General features: G+C 40.6%; 1 protein-coding gene across 1 annotated transcript; it reads left to right on the top strand.

The window, feature by feature from the left end:
- The first annotated feature begins 5741 nt into the window (after nucleotides 1–5741).
- Nucleotides 5742–14812, top strand: LOC129818337 (lysosomal membrane ascorbate-dependent ferrireductase CYB561A3-like). The gene is made up of 6 exons (XM_055874130.1): nucleotides 5742–6940; nucleotides 7770–7965; nucleotides 9847–10055; nucleotides 10305–10459; nucleotides 11039–11201; nucleotides 11757–14812. Exons 2-6 carry the CDS (start codon nucleotides 7776–7778, stop codon nucleotides 11778–11780), a joined length of 741 nt encoding a protein of 246 aa, XP_055730105.1. The 5' UTR covers nucleotides 5742–6940; nucleotides 7770–7775; the 3' UTR covers nucleotides 11781–14812.
- The last annotated feature ends 405 nt before the right edge of the window (nucleotides 14813–15217 follow it).

Here is a 15217-nt window from a genome sequence, read left to right as displayed (position 1 = left end):
TAGAGGGAAACGTGAGCATACCAATGATGGGATGTACAAGCTACCGATCCTATCCAGTAGATCCGGTTGTGAGAAATTGTGCCCGTGGTCATCCAGGATTCTGTAAGCCCAGTAGAGAGGAGTGTGTCTTTGCCTGTGCAGAAAAGCCACATACACACATCTCCTACTGTAGCACTTGCAGACGTGGTCCGTTCTGCTTTTCATCAGCTTCAAACCAACCGGGGCCTGTCCGTTGAGAAGAAGGCTCCTACAAGAACCTAAACTGGTGTTGCCTGTTGGCCAGCCCCCCTGGCCAGACGGGTATAGGGCAAAGACAACCAAAGACACTGGTATCCACCACAGCCTCATTGTGCCAAATGGAAGTGCTCCAAGACATCCAAAAGCTCCAGAGAAGGGTATCAAGAGCTTATCTTTGTTGAATGGTATACCTTTCACTTTGAATATGCACACAATGGGTGTGTCTCAAAATGCATACTACCGTGCTCCGAACATGCAAATTGAAGCATGGGAGGGTCGGAGTACAAGGCCAAATAAAAGTATGCGAAACGGAGCATGGAAGGCGTTTCTTGAATGCATACTCCGTTTGTACATATTTTGAAGCATGCATCGATGCAAACTTCAACGGTAAGTCTGAAAATAAATATGACGCACCACATTTTCTTGAAATCAACGGCGATCATTACTTGAGCTGAAGCGAGAGAAAATACACTCCTTCGGGAATTAAATGTTGCTTATTCACATCTCATATGTTGCCTGACTACAATATTTTATCTTGATACATTAATAAATACATTCTGTGTTAATTTTGGCATGGTTACCTGCCTACAATACCCACTGTAGTGTGCGTAGGTAACAAGCCCATAGTAAGTCAATAGAGCTAACTGGCTAGCTACTACTGTTAGCTAGCCAGATAGCCATGAAGAATTATTAGCTAGCAACCAATGAAGAATTTATATCTACATTGGATAACATTGGTTTTAGGGCATTTTTGCCTGTTTAACTAGCTAGCTGTCTAGCTAGATTACAACGATTCACAAATATCTAGCTGATAATTATTAAGTAAAACATTTGCTTTGTGTATATCTTCTTTCGTCTCTATTGTTGCCATTGTCCTGGCTGGAAGAAGATTCAGTGAACGGGGAGATGCAGCGTGAGGTACTACAGTAGGAGGAGTGCAAGTGCTTCTCAGATGTAATGTTTAATGCGTTCTCCAAAGTCTCGTCCTCACAAGAAGGTACTCAAGAGAAAGCCCTCGGAGAATGCACTTGGAGCATGATAGTGTGGAGCACGGTAATATGCATATTGAGAAACTCCCAATAAAACAAAGCCTCCATTGTCCTCTCACAATAAACCTACATGTTCTGTGTTCGTACATTGTGCTGAGGTGCTGCAAGGTCATGAGTAAAGAGAGACTTTCAGTGAATCTATAGAGTGTGGATAGACTTTCAGTGAATCTATAGAGTATGGATAGACTTTCAGTGAATCTATAGAGTATGATTAGACTTTCAGTGAAACTATAGAGTGGGATAGACTTTCAGTGAAACTATAGAGTGTGGAGTTTTTACACTAAGTATATTTTTACTAATTTCATTTTAGATTCTTCAAAGTAGCCACCCTTTGCCTTGATGACAGCTTTGCACACTCTTTGCAATCTCTCAAACAGCTTCATGAGGAATGCTTTTCCAACAGTCTTGAAGGAGTTCCCACATACGCTGAGCACTTGTTGGCTGCTTTTCCTTGCGGTCCAACTCATCCCAAACCATCTCAGTTGGGTTGAGGTCAGGTGATTGTGGAGGCCAGGTCATCTGATGCAGCACTCCATCACTCTCCTTGGTCACATAGCCCTTACACAGCCTGGAGTGTGTTTTTGGTCATTTTTCTGTTGTCATTTTTTCGGTCATTTTTCTGTTGAAAAACAAATGATAGTCCCAGTAAGCGCAAAACAGATGGGATGGCAAATCGCTGCAGAATGCTATGGTTGCCATGCTGGTTAAGTGTGCCTTGAATTCTAAATAAATCACAGTGTCACCAGCAAATCACACCCACAAATTGTTTAACACTTTTTTGCTTACTATATGATTCCATATGTGTTATTTCATAGTTTTGATGTCTTCACTATTATTCTACAATGTAGAAAATAGAAAAAAAATAAGAAAAACCGTTGAATGAGTAGGTGTGTCCAAACCTTTGACTGGTACAGTAAATACATATATATAAATATTGTCCCCTATCTCTAACCACATTACTATTATTATCATTATTATTATTTATTCATGTATTATTATTATTACTGTTATTGTTGATGTCATTATCTCACTTCACTTTAGCAACAGTAGCTTTTCATTAATGCTTACAAAACTTATCTGAATTTGTAAAGGCCTGAATGTTTTGAGTTCAATTATTGGTTCGATGGTAGTAGAGGATCTCTAATGAATCCTTAGAGAAAGTAACCTTCACTTTTAGCTGCCATAAGACAATGGAAAGCCTTTTATGCCTTATTGTGAAGCTCCTGTTCCGAAAGCCTTTTGGTTGAGGAATGAGCTGAAGTTCCCTTGGGAAGTTATCAAAATGTATCATTCTACAGTAAGCAGGACAAACTTTTGTGCATCAGAAGTTACATGCCTCTCTACCCTTTAAGTGAGGCATAATTCCTTCAACCAGCCAAAATGAAAGACTTCTAGATAGATTGAATGTTTGATACAATGACAGTCTCAAAGAGTGCCTGCGATGGGCCTGAGCTCTCAATGAAGCTACTGCACTTCAATGGAATAAGATAAGCTGCGACGAGGCGCTGCAAAGGGTAGAATAAAATGCAAATATTATTTTGCATTGATGGTGAGAGAAGACCATGCATTATCACATCTACCAGTATATCACTCTGCCCAAGATTCATTACACCTTAACAAAGTCCAACTTTAAAAAGGTCCAGTTAGAAAGAGTATTTCCAAGACTTATTAGGATATTTAGGAATACATTGAAAATGTAATTCTCATTAAAGGAAAATTTCACCCCAAAATGATATTTTGGTATTTGTTTCATCAGTCCATTGTTGATATAGTCCAAAAATGTTTTGCATGTCATCAAGTTTTCAAGATATATAACTTTCAAAATACAGAAAAACAGTTGGTATAATGCATTTTGCATAATAACCTTGCAAAACGCGGTATCATATGATGCAAAGTGCATCAAACCGGCTGTATTTATTTTTTAAGTAAAGTTATATACAATACCTTGACAACTTGATTTTCTCTAAGTGAATATCTGGGCTGAGCTATGGTAGGATAGGAGGTATGATGGAGTGGAAGGAGAGGAGAGTGAAAGGTAAGTGGAGTGAGTGTGTCAGCAGCAGAAAGAGATGGCTGTGAAACCGTGCATGAATAGTTCACACTCCACATGTCCGACTGCAATTGACACAACCCTTTCAGAGAAACACTAAGGAGACAATCAACTGGTCTGAAGGGTTTCTGTCTGTCCTGGAACAGTGTTCAAGCACACACTGGCTCCACGTCATTTCACCGCTTCAGAGTGGATCTGCCATCAAGGGACAATAAGAGGGCAGTCTGGGCAGATGATGACAGAGCTTTTACGTTTATTTATTGTCTTTTTTATTTAACCTTTATTTTATTAGGCTGACATTTATTTACATACATTGACAAGGAATTGAGAGTGGTCCAGAATGCATGTGTTTATTGTCTATTGACTATTATTACGCTTGTTCAATTACAGATTATGCATTTTTGTAAAATAAAAAATATTTTTCGAAGTAAAAGTTGTTGGGTTTTGACTTTTGAATTTCTACTGGGCCCTGTACGTGTGAAGGGTGTGCATTTACTGGGCCCTGACCATATCAGGTGTGCATTTTTTTTACTTGAGTTAATAAGTCTTGTGTCATTGGTGTGATGATATTTGCATACCATCAGAGGACTTTGGACCAAGTCAGAATGATAGCCTCAGTGTCTGACCAGCACCACCCCTACATAAGTGTTCTTCAGCGTTTCAACAACTCAGCAACTCTCACACTTCAGATCAAGGTAAGTGTGATTCCCCTGAAATAACACAGAAAAAATGTTAGCACAAGAAGTTACAACAGCTTAAATCATTGATAAATATGGTAAAGGTATCTTAACATAAATTGAGGGAAGATGTATTTATATATTTTTCAAAAGTTCTAAGAAGGTGACATGAGGTTTCCAAAGATTGATGAAAACAATCAAAATAAACAGATGGCACAGATTAGATGACAGATATCAGATATTGTCTTGTTCCAGATGATTGAAGGACATGCTGACATCAACAGAACATTCTCTAATAAGACCTCAACAAAAGAGCATCTTACATTCTCTATTTTGACTTTTCCTGTCAACATCAAATGTCATCATGCTCCCATTTTGCCCTTTCAAAGGTGAGACGAGGACAGAGCAAAACAGTTTAGAAATCTAAGGATAATGACAAGTAAGGAAAGGAGAGACGAGGAGTGACTCAGTGGGAGACCATTTAACTCTCAGATGGAGGACAGGTCTCCCTTTGTCTCGACCGGGAGGGAGGGTGTCCTTCGACCGGGAGGAGAGGAAGAAATGACTTTCAATTCATCTCACTGTTCCTCTCATCAGACACAGGGAAAGTGTGACCCATGGTTGAATCTTTCCTGTGCTAGTCAGTGAATTATTGTCCAACGGTCCACATCAAGTCAGCTGAGGGTCAGTCACTTTTGAGGATTCCACTACCGTTAAGTAAAGAGGCCATTTGAGTGGTTGTAACGACAGCATCTGTTGACATTTAACATGTCATGAGGATATAAAGTTGTCATATTATACGACAGAGAAAAATGAAAAATATATAATTCTATTACAGGCTGTAGCCGACAACAGGGGCCTGTTAAATTGAGTGCAACTTCACAACACGTTCAGATAGAAATGTATGATGCAGAACAATTATAATTGTCCATCATGTAGAATAGGGATTTGTGTCAGTTCTGTTCATTACATTTCTATCTGGAACGCTCCAAACGTATCACATTAATGAACACACCCCTGGCCTACTCTAACTGCTCCTATCACTCCTCTCTACAGCTGACCAACAGTCACAGAATGGGAAACACCAACACTGCCAGCCACCTCAACAACCAGAGCAAGATGAACATCCGTGCTTTCCTGTCCAATGCCAAGCTAGAGATCGACGCCTTCATTGTCTCCAACGCTGCCGCTGGCAGCAGTGACACCTTGACCAAGCTGCAGCAGCAGCCCGGTGGCAAGAAGTTCAACTTCAGGAAAGACGTGCAGTGTGTCCGTGTGCTGGCCTTGCAGAGTCAAGAGCTGCCCTGGGTGGATAACAAATTTATCTCCATCTTTGTGGAGGACGAGAACGAAGAAAACATATGTTCCAGACAAATTGTTCAGTGCATGGCTTTGTCCTCTCCTGTGTCTTTCATCGTATACGATGTATAGCTATAGCAATGATTGATCCCATTGAAACTGTACTCTTTGGTTATGTAACGTTCGCTCTCCTCCTCGTCAGAGGAGGAGCAAGGATCGGACCAATATGCAGCGAGGTATGAAGACATAATGATTTATTTAATGAAAGACGAACACGGAAAACTCTTAACAAACTACAAAACAATAAACGACGTAAACAGACCTGAACATGAGAACTTACAGACAACGAAGAACGCACGAACAGTAAAGTACGAACGAAACGAAACAAAACAGTACCGTGTGGTGCAACCAACACAGACACAGCAACAATCACCCACAAACAAACAGTGTGCAAAGCCTACCTTAATATGGTTCTCAATCAGAGGAAACGTAAAACACCTGCCCCTGATTGAGAACCATATCAGGCTAATTGAAAAGAACCCAACATAGAAACACATAACATAGAATGCCCACCCAGCTCACGTCCTGACCATACTAAACAAAGACAAAATAAAGGAAATAAGGTCAGGAACGTGACAGGTTAATATCATTAGAAGGTGCTCTGACCAGTTCCGACATTAGCCATTGTCATTCATTAAGGTTGTTTCCCTGATTTTGAATCTGTTCATTGGAACAAACATGCCATTGAAAAAGAAGGCTTTTCAAATATGTTTTTTTTTTACACTTCTCGCAGATCTTAACAAGCTGTCATACCAACACAGAACACACCACAAAACACCTCACGAACATGAAAATGCACATTTGTACCTGAACATCTGAATGCTGACTCATCTGTCAGAGAAATGTAACTAAAACTATGTCACTTCTTTAGGGACTTTGGTATCATTGACAGCTTCTGAAAAACCTGTATTCTTCTGTATCCTTCAAGTGAAACTGTTATATGACTTCATGCTCTTGGGGAATTCTTCAGTGGATGAGCACTGTGCTCTTCATTATTTTGTAGTGAAAGAAGATTTTGCTTGTCTCTATTTTGTCTCCCAGTTAAAGTGTGTCCTGTTACCCCTGTGTGATAGGCCTTATGTTCCTTCTATGGTCATCTGTTCCAGCTCAAATCAGAGAGTTACGTGCTCCTCTGTCTAACCTTCTCCATGGTCCAGCTCTGTGACAATTCAGATGACATGGTTTAACTCATTCACACAGACGCCTTTGTGATGCTGCGCCTTTGATCCACAATGACTTGACAGAAAACATATTATGAAAAATGTTTTTCAATGACATCCAACATTTGTTTTCCTTGACTTACAAATAGCTTGTTTAAGAAAGAGGAAGCACTTACCTAGTGGTGATCTCCAGGAGTTAGGGGAGGGAAAAGACAGACTAACTCAATCTTAATTAGTAAGGATCTCAGACACAGATTTAAGGGGAATGTTCCTGCACTGGATGACAAACGAGCAGGGAGCTTTAATTTGTGTTTCTCTGTAACACTGGGGACTGGCTGATAAAACATTTGTGAGAACAGAGAAGGAAGGAAAAAAACTAAAACAAGGGAAAAAACGATTTCATCATAGGTAAGTTATGATACTTTCCCTCAATAGTACTACTAAATTAAATGTATATAATGTCATTAAGCTTTAACCATGTTTTATGCTGTTTAAGCTGTTATGTCATGCTTATTATGTACTTATACATAATCTTTGCTTTTTCAAGATAAAGTTAATGGTAATCCATCCATCCATCCATCCATCTCTCTCTCTTTCTCTCTCTCTCTCTCTCTCTCTCTCTCTCTCTCTCTCTCTCTCTCTCTCTCTCTCTCTCTCTCTCTCTCTCTCTCTCTCTCTCTCTGTCTCTCTCTCTGTCTCTCTCTCTCTCTCTCTCTCTCTCTCTCTCTCTCTGTCTCTCTCTCTCTCTCTCTCTCTCTCTCTCTCTCTCTCTCTCTCTCTCTCTCTCTCTCTCTCTCTCTCTCGTTCACTCGCTCTCTCTCTCTCGCTCTCATTCACTCTCTCTCTCTCACACACTCTCTCTCGCTTTCTCTCTCACTCTCTCTCTCTCTCTCTCTCTCTCTCTCTCTCTCTCTCTCTCTCTCTCTGTCTCTCTCTCTGTCTCTCTCCTCTCTCTCTCTCTCTCTCTCTCTCTCTCTGTCTCTCTCTCTCTCTCTCTCTCTCTCTCTCTCTCTCTCTCTCTCTCTCTCTCTCTCTCTCTCTCTCGTTCACTCGCTCTCTCTCTCTCGCTCTCATTCACTCTCTCTCTCTCACACACTCTCTCTCGCTTTCTCTCTCACTCTCTCTCTCTCGCTCTCCTTCACACTCTCTCTCTCTCTCTCTCTCGCTCTCTCTCTCTCTCTCACTGACTCTCTTACTCACACACACAACCCCCCCACAAACACAAACACACACACAGACAGACATGATCTCCTCCACAGTGTTGTTCTATGGGAACTACGTGCTGTGCCTGTGTCTGGGACTGCTGTGTGTGGTGTTTGTCAGTTACTGGAACATCGAGTGGCGTGGTGGCTTTGCCTGGGATGCGTCCTTTCTGCAGTTCAACTGGCATCCCGTGCTCATGGTGACTGGCCTGGTAGTCCTGTATGGGAACGGTGGGTCACAATAATGATTATGATAATGACCATAATACATTTCATTCAATCACCAGTATTTCATATTTTCATTTAATGGAAAATCTCAGAGTGCTTCATACTGTGTGGACAAAAGCAAGACATTATGGAAATTATAGCAGGGCAGATAGTAAATTAGAAAACTGTGAGGACAGACACTGGGAGACGAGAAGTAAGTACAGGGAGTGAATATTTAATAAATACCAGACATGAAACAAAACCCGGACAGCGTCTGGACAAGGGGAACATAACGACCTTAATGCTGACACTGGGATCAAACTGAGTAATAGACAGATATAGAGGAGGCAATCAATAAAGTGATTGAGTCCAATGAGTCCAATGAAGCGCTGATGCGCATAACGATGGTGACAGGTGTCTGATGATGGGCCGCCTGGTGCCCTCGAGCGCTAGAGAGGGGGAGCGGGAGCAGGCGTGACAAAAACAAACCTCCGTTTGGAAAAGTTGTAAATTGTTTTCTCCTTTGAGGGTTTTCTCACTAAAAACTTGTTTGAATTTGGTTTCTTTCAATTACTTAGGTGTGTACTTGATTCCACTGTTTCTATTGTGTCAGGCAAGCTAAATCAAACGCGTTTAAAGTATTTGAAAGAAAATAAATAGACCTGGCCTTCTCTTTGGATCCAGGTCAGGTATCATCTCCACAAGGTCTATCACAAAGCCAAGATAATAAAGGCTTTTTAAACTACACCAAAAACAAAATACTTCCAACAGGAGCGCTTTGACCAACCTGTCAATCTGGTCTCAGAGCATTTCGTATTATTCTGTACGTAATTCCAGGACACTCCAGTTAGTATGCTAGCTGGCTAACGTTAACTAGGCTAGGGGTTAGGGTTAAAGTTAGGGTTAAGTTTAGGAGTTAGGTTAAAGGGTTAAGGTTAAGGGTTAAGGTTAGGGGAAGGGTTAGCTATAAGGGTTAAAGTTAGGGTTAGGGAAAGGGTTAGCTAACATGCTAAGTAGTTTCAAAGTAGCTAAAAAGTAGTAACTAGTTGAAAAGTTGCTAAATTGCTACAGTTGTCCGTGATGAGATTTAAACTCACAATCGCTGGATTGATTGATATTCGCGTCATACGCCCACTCATCCATCCTACTTTAGTTTTCGCCTTAAGTAATCATCTGTCTTACCTAACCATACCAAACGTAACATATTATACAAATTTTAGTTAGGCTTGCCATATCAAAAGGGGTTGAATACTTATTGACTCAAGACATTTCAGCTTTTCGTTTTGTATTCATTTCCAAACATTTCTAGAAACTTAATTTCACTTTGACAGTATGGGTTATTGTGTGTAGGTCAGTGACACAAAATCAAAATGTAATCAATTTTGAATTCAGGTTGTAACACAATATTTTGTGGAAAAAGTCAAGGCGTGTGAATACTTTCTGAAGGCATCATTGTGCCATGGCACCAATGATTACCAACCTCCATTTCTTCCCATCTTCAGTCTCCCTACATCCCCATGTCACTAGTATACATTAAACAATTAATACACTATACCCCTCCCAAGTCCCCCCACTCCCAATCTGTCTTGCTGTATTTACTTTATTAGTGACCTTCAACTGACCTTGCACTGTAGCATTCCTCAATTATGTGACTGTGTACCAGTACATTATTGTAAGTATCCATATAGGTCTTGGAGTGGTTATAAATACTAAGTGGTTATAAACTGTATGGAATAACATGTGGGAGGGGTCATGTTACATGTGGTAGGACAGGCTAGTGCACCCAGAAGAGACAAACACAGAAAGCAGATAATACATCCCACCATCTGGGAAAGGCTGATCTAAAAGTCTTCTGTGTCTTTCTGTGTGTGTGTGTGTGTGTTTGTGTCTGTGTGTTGTCTGAAGCGGCTATCCTATACCGCATCCCCTTTACCTGGAGTCAGAGGAAGCAGCGCTGGAAGCTGGTGCACGCTGCTCTGCTGCTGTCCTCCCTGCTCCTGTCCATCCTTGGGCTGTGTGCTGTGTTTGACTTCCACACAGGCTACCACATCCCCAACCTGTATTCCCTCCACAGCTGGGTGGGCATCTGCACCGTAGTCCTGTTCACTGCCCAGGTAGGAGGGGGAGACGTTGGGCAGGGACCAGGGTTTTTTCCCTGACCCATGTGAACTGACCAGGGAAAACTCTGGGCTCTTAGTAACTCAGAGTTTTTCATGTTCAGGTCATATGACCCTAATTTTAAAAAAAACATTCATGTACCTGTGTTCATGGTTCAAATTGCACATTGGGCAGCTTTTCTACCTCAAGCTCATTTGATGCAACCCATCTTGCTCAACCCTTTTCCTTCCCTTCTCATTGGTCAGTGGGTCCTTGGCCTGGTTGGTTTCCTGTCTCCCTGCTCTCCCCTCGGGTTCCGTAAGCTCCTGAAACCAGTTCACGCCTGGATGGGCATGGCCATCTTTATCCTCAGCCTGGCTTCCTGTCTCTCTGGCATCAACGAAAAACTGCTCCTTACTCTGTGAGTGACCAGAAACGCTGATCCTCCACCAATAACAACTAACTACATTGGTCCAACAATCTCCACAATGATTTTCTGTATAAAGGCCAATGTGACATTGAAAAGATTTAGGCTACATGAAATATTCACAGTTATGGATAAATTAAAGAACTTTACATTTTACAAAACAAAATTAGGTTTGACAACTTATAAGAGCATAACAGCAATTTCATTGTAGTATTTCCTTAGCCTTGGTGCCCCAAAACTCTTGACATTGAACAAAGAGTTGACCACAGAAACGGATTGGTTCCCAGTTTAGCCTTTCCTTTTAACTACAGTGACTCCATGAAAGGAGATGTTTTATTATTATTATTTTTTATTTCACCTTTATTTAACCAGGTAGGGTAGTTGAGAACAAGTTCTCATTTGCAATTGCGACCTGGCCGAGATAAAGCATAGCAGTGTGAACAGACAACAACACAGAGTTACACATGGAGTAAACAATATACAAGTCAATAACACAGTAGGGGGGGAAATGAGTCTATATACAGTGTGTGAAAAAGGTATGTCATTAATTTGAGGGTTTATGTCTCTATTCAGCAACGGCAACAGCAACAGCACCGCAGCCTATTCCTCACATCCTGCAGAGGCCTTGTTTGCTAACTTCCTGGGTGTCCTGATCGTGGCCTTTGGATTGGTGGTCCTTGGAATCCTATCCAACCAGAGGTGGAAAAGGCTGGAGCCAGGGCAGGAGAGCTCTAGAGTGAGTATGGTGCTGTCAGCACTAAAGTCCTAGAGTGAATGACAGCCTGTTTCTGGAATAGCCAGGTTATCAGGTGTGTTCCAGATACATATTTTCTAAGCAGGTCTGTGCAGATTATCGGACCTTTACAATACCTGGACAAGTATTTATTATCTATAGGAACCATATCAACATGATATAATGACTGATTCTATAATCTCTACAGACCTGCACAGAAAATGTGAATCTGGAATGCACCTATTGTGACAATGACAAAGGATTTGTTCAGTTCATGGCAAAATTCAGTCTGCATTTTTCAAAGGACACAAACAGACCTAGCTGGCTTTTGTAATTGAGACTGAGCTTAGTAGACCCTTGGCTTTGCCTTTGAGACTGAGCTAAATGCTTGTCAATGTTGGCCCCCCTATCCATGAAATCTTATTTATTATGTTCACCGATCCTAGATCATCACTCCTACTCTGAGATGCTTTATGAATACCGGCCTTGATGCTTTTTTATTGGCTGTAGCCTACTGTGCTTGGAATTATAGTTGTCATTTTTATGCTTTTACTCCAGTCATTGCTTCCGGAGGACAACTGAAGAAGTAGAAGACCTTGGTGTCCTCTTCTTCTCCCTGCCCTTTTCTATTTTTGGATAATGGATCAATTGGAGACAAAGAACACTCTGATGTTCCCTCCTGTGTCTCAGAATACCAGCTGTGGTAGTAGTTACACGTGACATGATGACATGATGACTGACATGCAATATTTTTACTCTATACTGTCTATAGTATATGGGAGACTATGTGCATTAAAGCCTTATTGTGTGGTACAAGCCTTATAGAAAAGTTTGTGGTCATACACACATCCTTAAAAACATAGGTGTTGGGCTAATGAAGAATACTAGTATAGAACAATAATTCACCACTTTATTGACAACGTTTTGATCCAAAACGAATTTTTGTCAGGTAAAAACAATACTGAGTGCACACATCCCAAAATATACACATTTCACCTCATGTGACCATTGTCGACATGACGCATGGTGGGTGCAAAAACAATGTGTGTCTCCAATAATGTAATAACTATCACATGTCACGTAAGACCCAGATGCAGACAACATCGAAGGAACAACAGGTCTATATACGAAATGGTCTATAGGCCCTATACCATACAATTATTAGGCTGTACTAATGCATAGTCCATTATTTTTTTTATTTTTTTTTTTGTATTTTTTTTTTGGGGGGGGGTGGATCAGCTTAATATTGCGGAAAGAATGTTGCTTCCAATGTAATTGTCTGCATCATTTCCAATCCCCCATATTTTTGGGGGTAAATATATATATCCATTCACGTATGCATACATATACACATATATACATACACATACCTACATAGACATACATACCTTTTTTAAAGAGTATACCTTTATTATTATTCCCTGCAAACCCTACCACCGATCCCCCAATTGGAGTAAACTGATAAACATTTCTGTTTTTACCTTCAATTTATACATCTTATACACATTTTACAGACACAGTCTACTTTATAATAGTTCTCTCTTGTTTGTTCTTAGTCCTTCCTCTATTTCTGTTGTCCATCCAGTTTGATTTCCACTTGTAACTGTGCTATTTCACAATAGCTCCGCACCTATACACATTTCACAGATCCCGTATGCCCTACATTGTTTATCTTGTTATTAGTCCCACCCTTCAGCTCCACTCAACCTTTCCCATCTATCTTCCAACATCATCCATTTCGGATTTTTATTTGCCATATATTTTTCAACTGCGCTGTGATGCTTCACAAAAGATTTGAAACTTCCTATTCTCATAGCTTCCACGGATTGTAAATTAAAAATAAACATTTTTGCTAAAATAATTATTATATTATTGATTGATTGACTATGGCTTTTCAAATCCCCCAGTATTGCTATCTGTACCATACAATTATTAGGCTGTACTACTGCATAGTCCATTCTTAAAAGCTCTCTTAGGGCTTGGATGCCGCTAGCGGGATCAAAATCGAAAACATCCGGTGAAGCTAGAGCGCGCCAAATTCAAATTACAAAATTTTTATATTTGTAACGGTAGTCCTCCTCCTCTTCAACCGAAAAGGAGGAGTAGTGATGGAACCAAGGCGCAGCGGGTTGTGAACACATAATTTATTTGAAGACAAGACGAAAAAACACGAACTTCACTATAACTAACAAAACAACAAACGGAGTAGACAGACCTGGACGACGAACTTACATTAACGCTAAGAACGCACAAACAGGGAAAAATAGACTACACAAAATGACGATGTACAAAAACAAACCGAACAGTCCCGTATGGTGCGACAAACACTGACACAGGAGACAACCACCAACAACGAACACTGTGAAACAACCTACCTAAATATGACTCTCAATTAGAGGAACGCCAAACACCTGCCTCTAATTAAGAGCCATACCAGGCAACCCTTAAACCAACATAGAAACAGAAAACATAGAATGCCCACCCAAACTCACGTCCTGACCAACTAACACATACAACAAACTAACAGAAATAGGTCAGGAACGTGACAATATTAAACATTCATGAACATACAAGTGTCTTACATAATTTAAAAGCTTAACTTCTTGTTAATCCAACATGGTTATGGGTTTACAAAAAATCTGTACCATGTCAGATATAGAGTTGTCAGATTTCAAAAAGGCTTTACGGTGAAAGCATACCATGCGATTATCTGAGGACAGCGCCCCACATCAAAATACTTTTTCAACCAGCTTGACAAAAAATCCCAATAGCGATAAAATAAATCACTTACCTTTGAAGATCTTCCTCTGTTTGCAATCCCAAGGGTCCCAGCTACACAATGAATGTTCGTTTTGTTCGATAAAGTCTTTCTTTATATCCAAAAAGTCAGTTAGGTTGGTGCCATTGATTTCAGTAATCCAATCCTTCAACATGCATACAAAGGAATCCAAAAAGATACCGGTAAACTTCATCCAAACAAGTCAAATGACGTTTCTCATCAATCCTCAGGTACCCTAATATGTAAATAAATTATAATATTTCAGACGGAAAGAACGGTGTTCAATAGAAAAGGAAAATAACGAAGAGCGCGCCCTCATTCATGAGCGTCAAAAGTCTACCTGTCCTGATGAGAACACAACTACTTGTTTGTTTTTTAAGAAACAAGCCTGAAACCCTGTCTAAAGACTGTTGACATCTAGTGGAAGCTATAGGAACTGCAATCTGGGAGCTAATTTTTTGTTTATCCCATAGGCCTGCATTGAAAAGGCCTGTGACCTCAAAATATTTTTCTGATGGATTTTCCTCTGGTTTTTGCCTGCCATATCAGTTCTGTTATACTCACAGACATTATTTTAACAGTTTTGGAAACGTCAGAGTGTTTTCTATCCAATGCAACCATTGCATATCCTAGCTTCTAGGCCTGAGTAACAGGCAGTTTACTTTGGGAACGTCAGTCATCCGGAAATTCAGCATACTGCCCCTAGCCCCAAGAGGCTGATTTGATCATGCCTGATCCTGCTCTCTCTGTTAAAACTGTATCATAATAATGTACTAAAAACACTATCCTGTGAAAATGTTTTGTGTTTTGTGTAAAGTTTAATAAAGTTGCCATATCCTCCTGAAACCCAGCAAATCATTTTTGTCCACTCTAATGGACATTGTTTCTTTATACTTCTATTGGTACATTTTTCATCTAGAACTCCAGTACACAGGCGGGAGGCGGGCGCTTCAGTAGTGTAATTGCCAGTAATGCACCATAACGTTGGATCCCAATTGCCGATAAACCCCACAGAGGAAGAATAAGAGGCGGTGGCGACAACAGTAGCTAAGCTAGTTTGGACAACGGTAGACAGTGTCCTTTGCCCCCCGCCTGTCGGGCACTGCTTTTCCGCAGTTCTTTTAATGACGGCGAGGGCAGGTGTTAGGCAGGTGTTAGCCCAATGGACTAAAGGAGCCTACCATTATTCCTTATAGTCCAAGGACCTTAAATGTTCTGTTTAAAGGCGAATTAACTCTGG

The sequence above is a fragment of the Salvelinus fontinalis genome, chromosome 21 (assembly GCF_029448725.1).
Source record: "Salvelinus fontinalis isolate EN_2023a chromosome 21, ASM2944872v1, whole genome shotgun sequence".
NCBI classification, from domain to species: Eukaryota; Metazoa; Chordata; class Actinopteri; order Salmoniformes; family Salmonidae; genus Salvelinus; species Salvelinus fontinalis.
Note: the sequence above shows the minus strand (reverse complement) of the source record. Positions and strands in the feature narration are given on the sequence as shown.

What these genes read in the sequence shown, in the direction of transcription:
- LOC129818337 (XM_055874130.1), top strand. Translation starts at nt 7,776, where the DNA reads ATGATCTCCTCCACAGTGTTGTTCTATGGGAACTACGTGCTGTGCCTG. An exon ending in GGTAGTCCTGTATGGGAACG is followed by an intron (nt 7,966 to 9,846) that starts GTGGGTCACAAT and finishes TGTTGTCTGAAG; the next exon opens with CGGCTATCCTATACCGCATC. An exon ending in TAGTCCTGTTCACTGCCCAG is followed by an intron (nt 10,056 to 10,304) that starts GTAGGAGGGGGA and finishes CTCATTGGTCAG; the next exon opens with TGGGTCCTTGGCCTGGTTGG.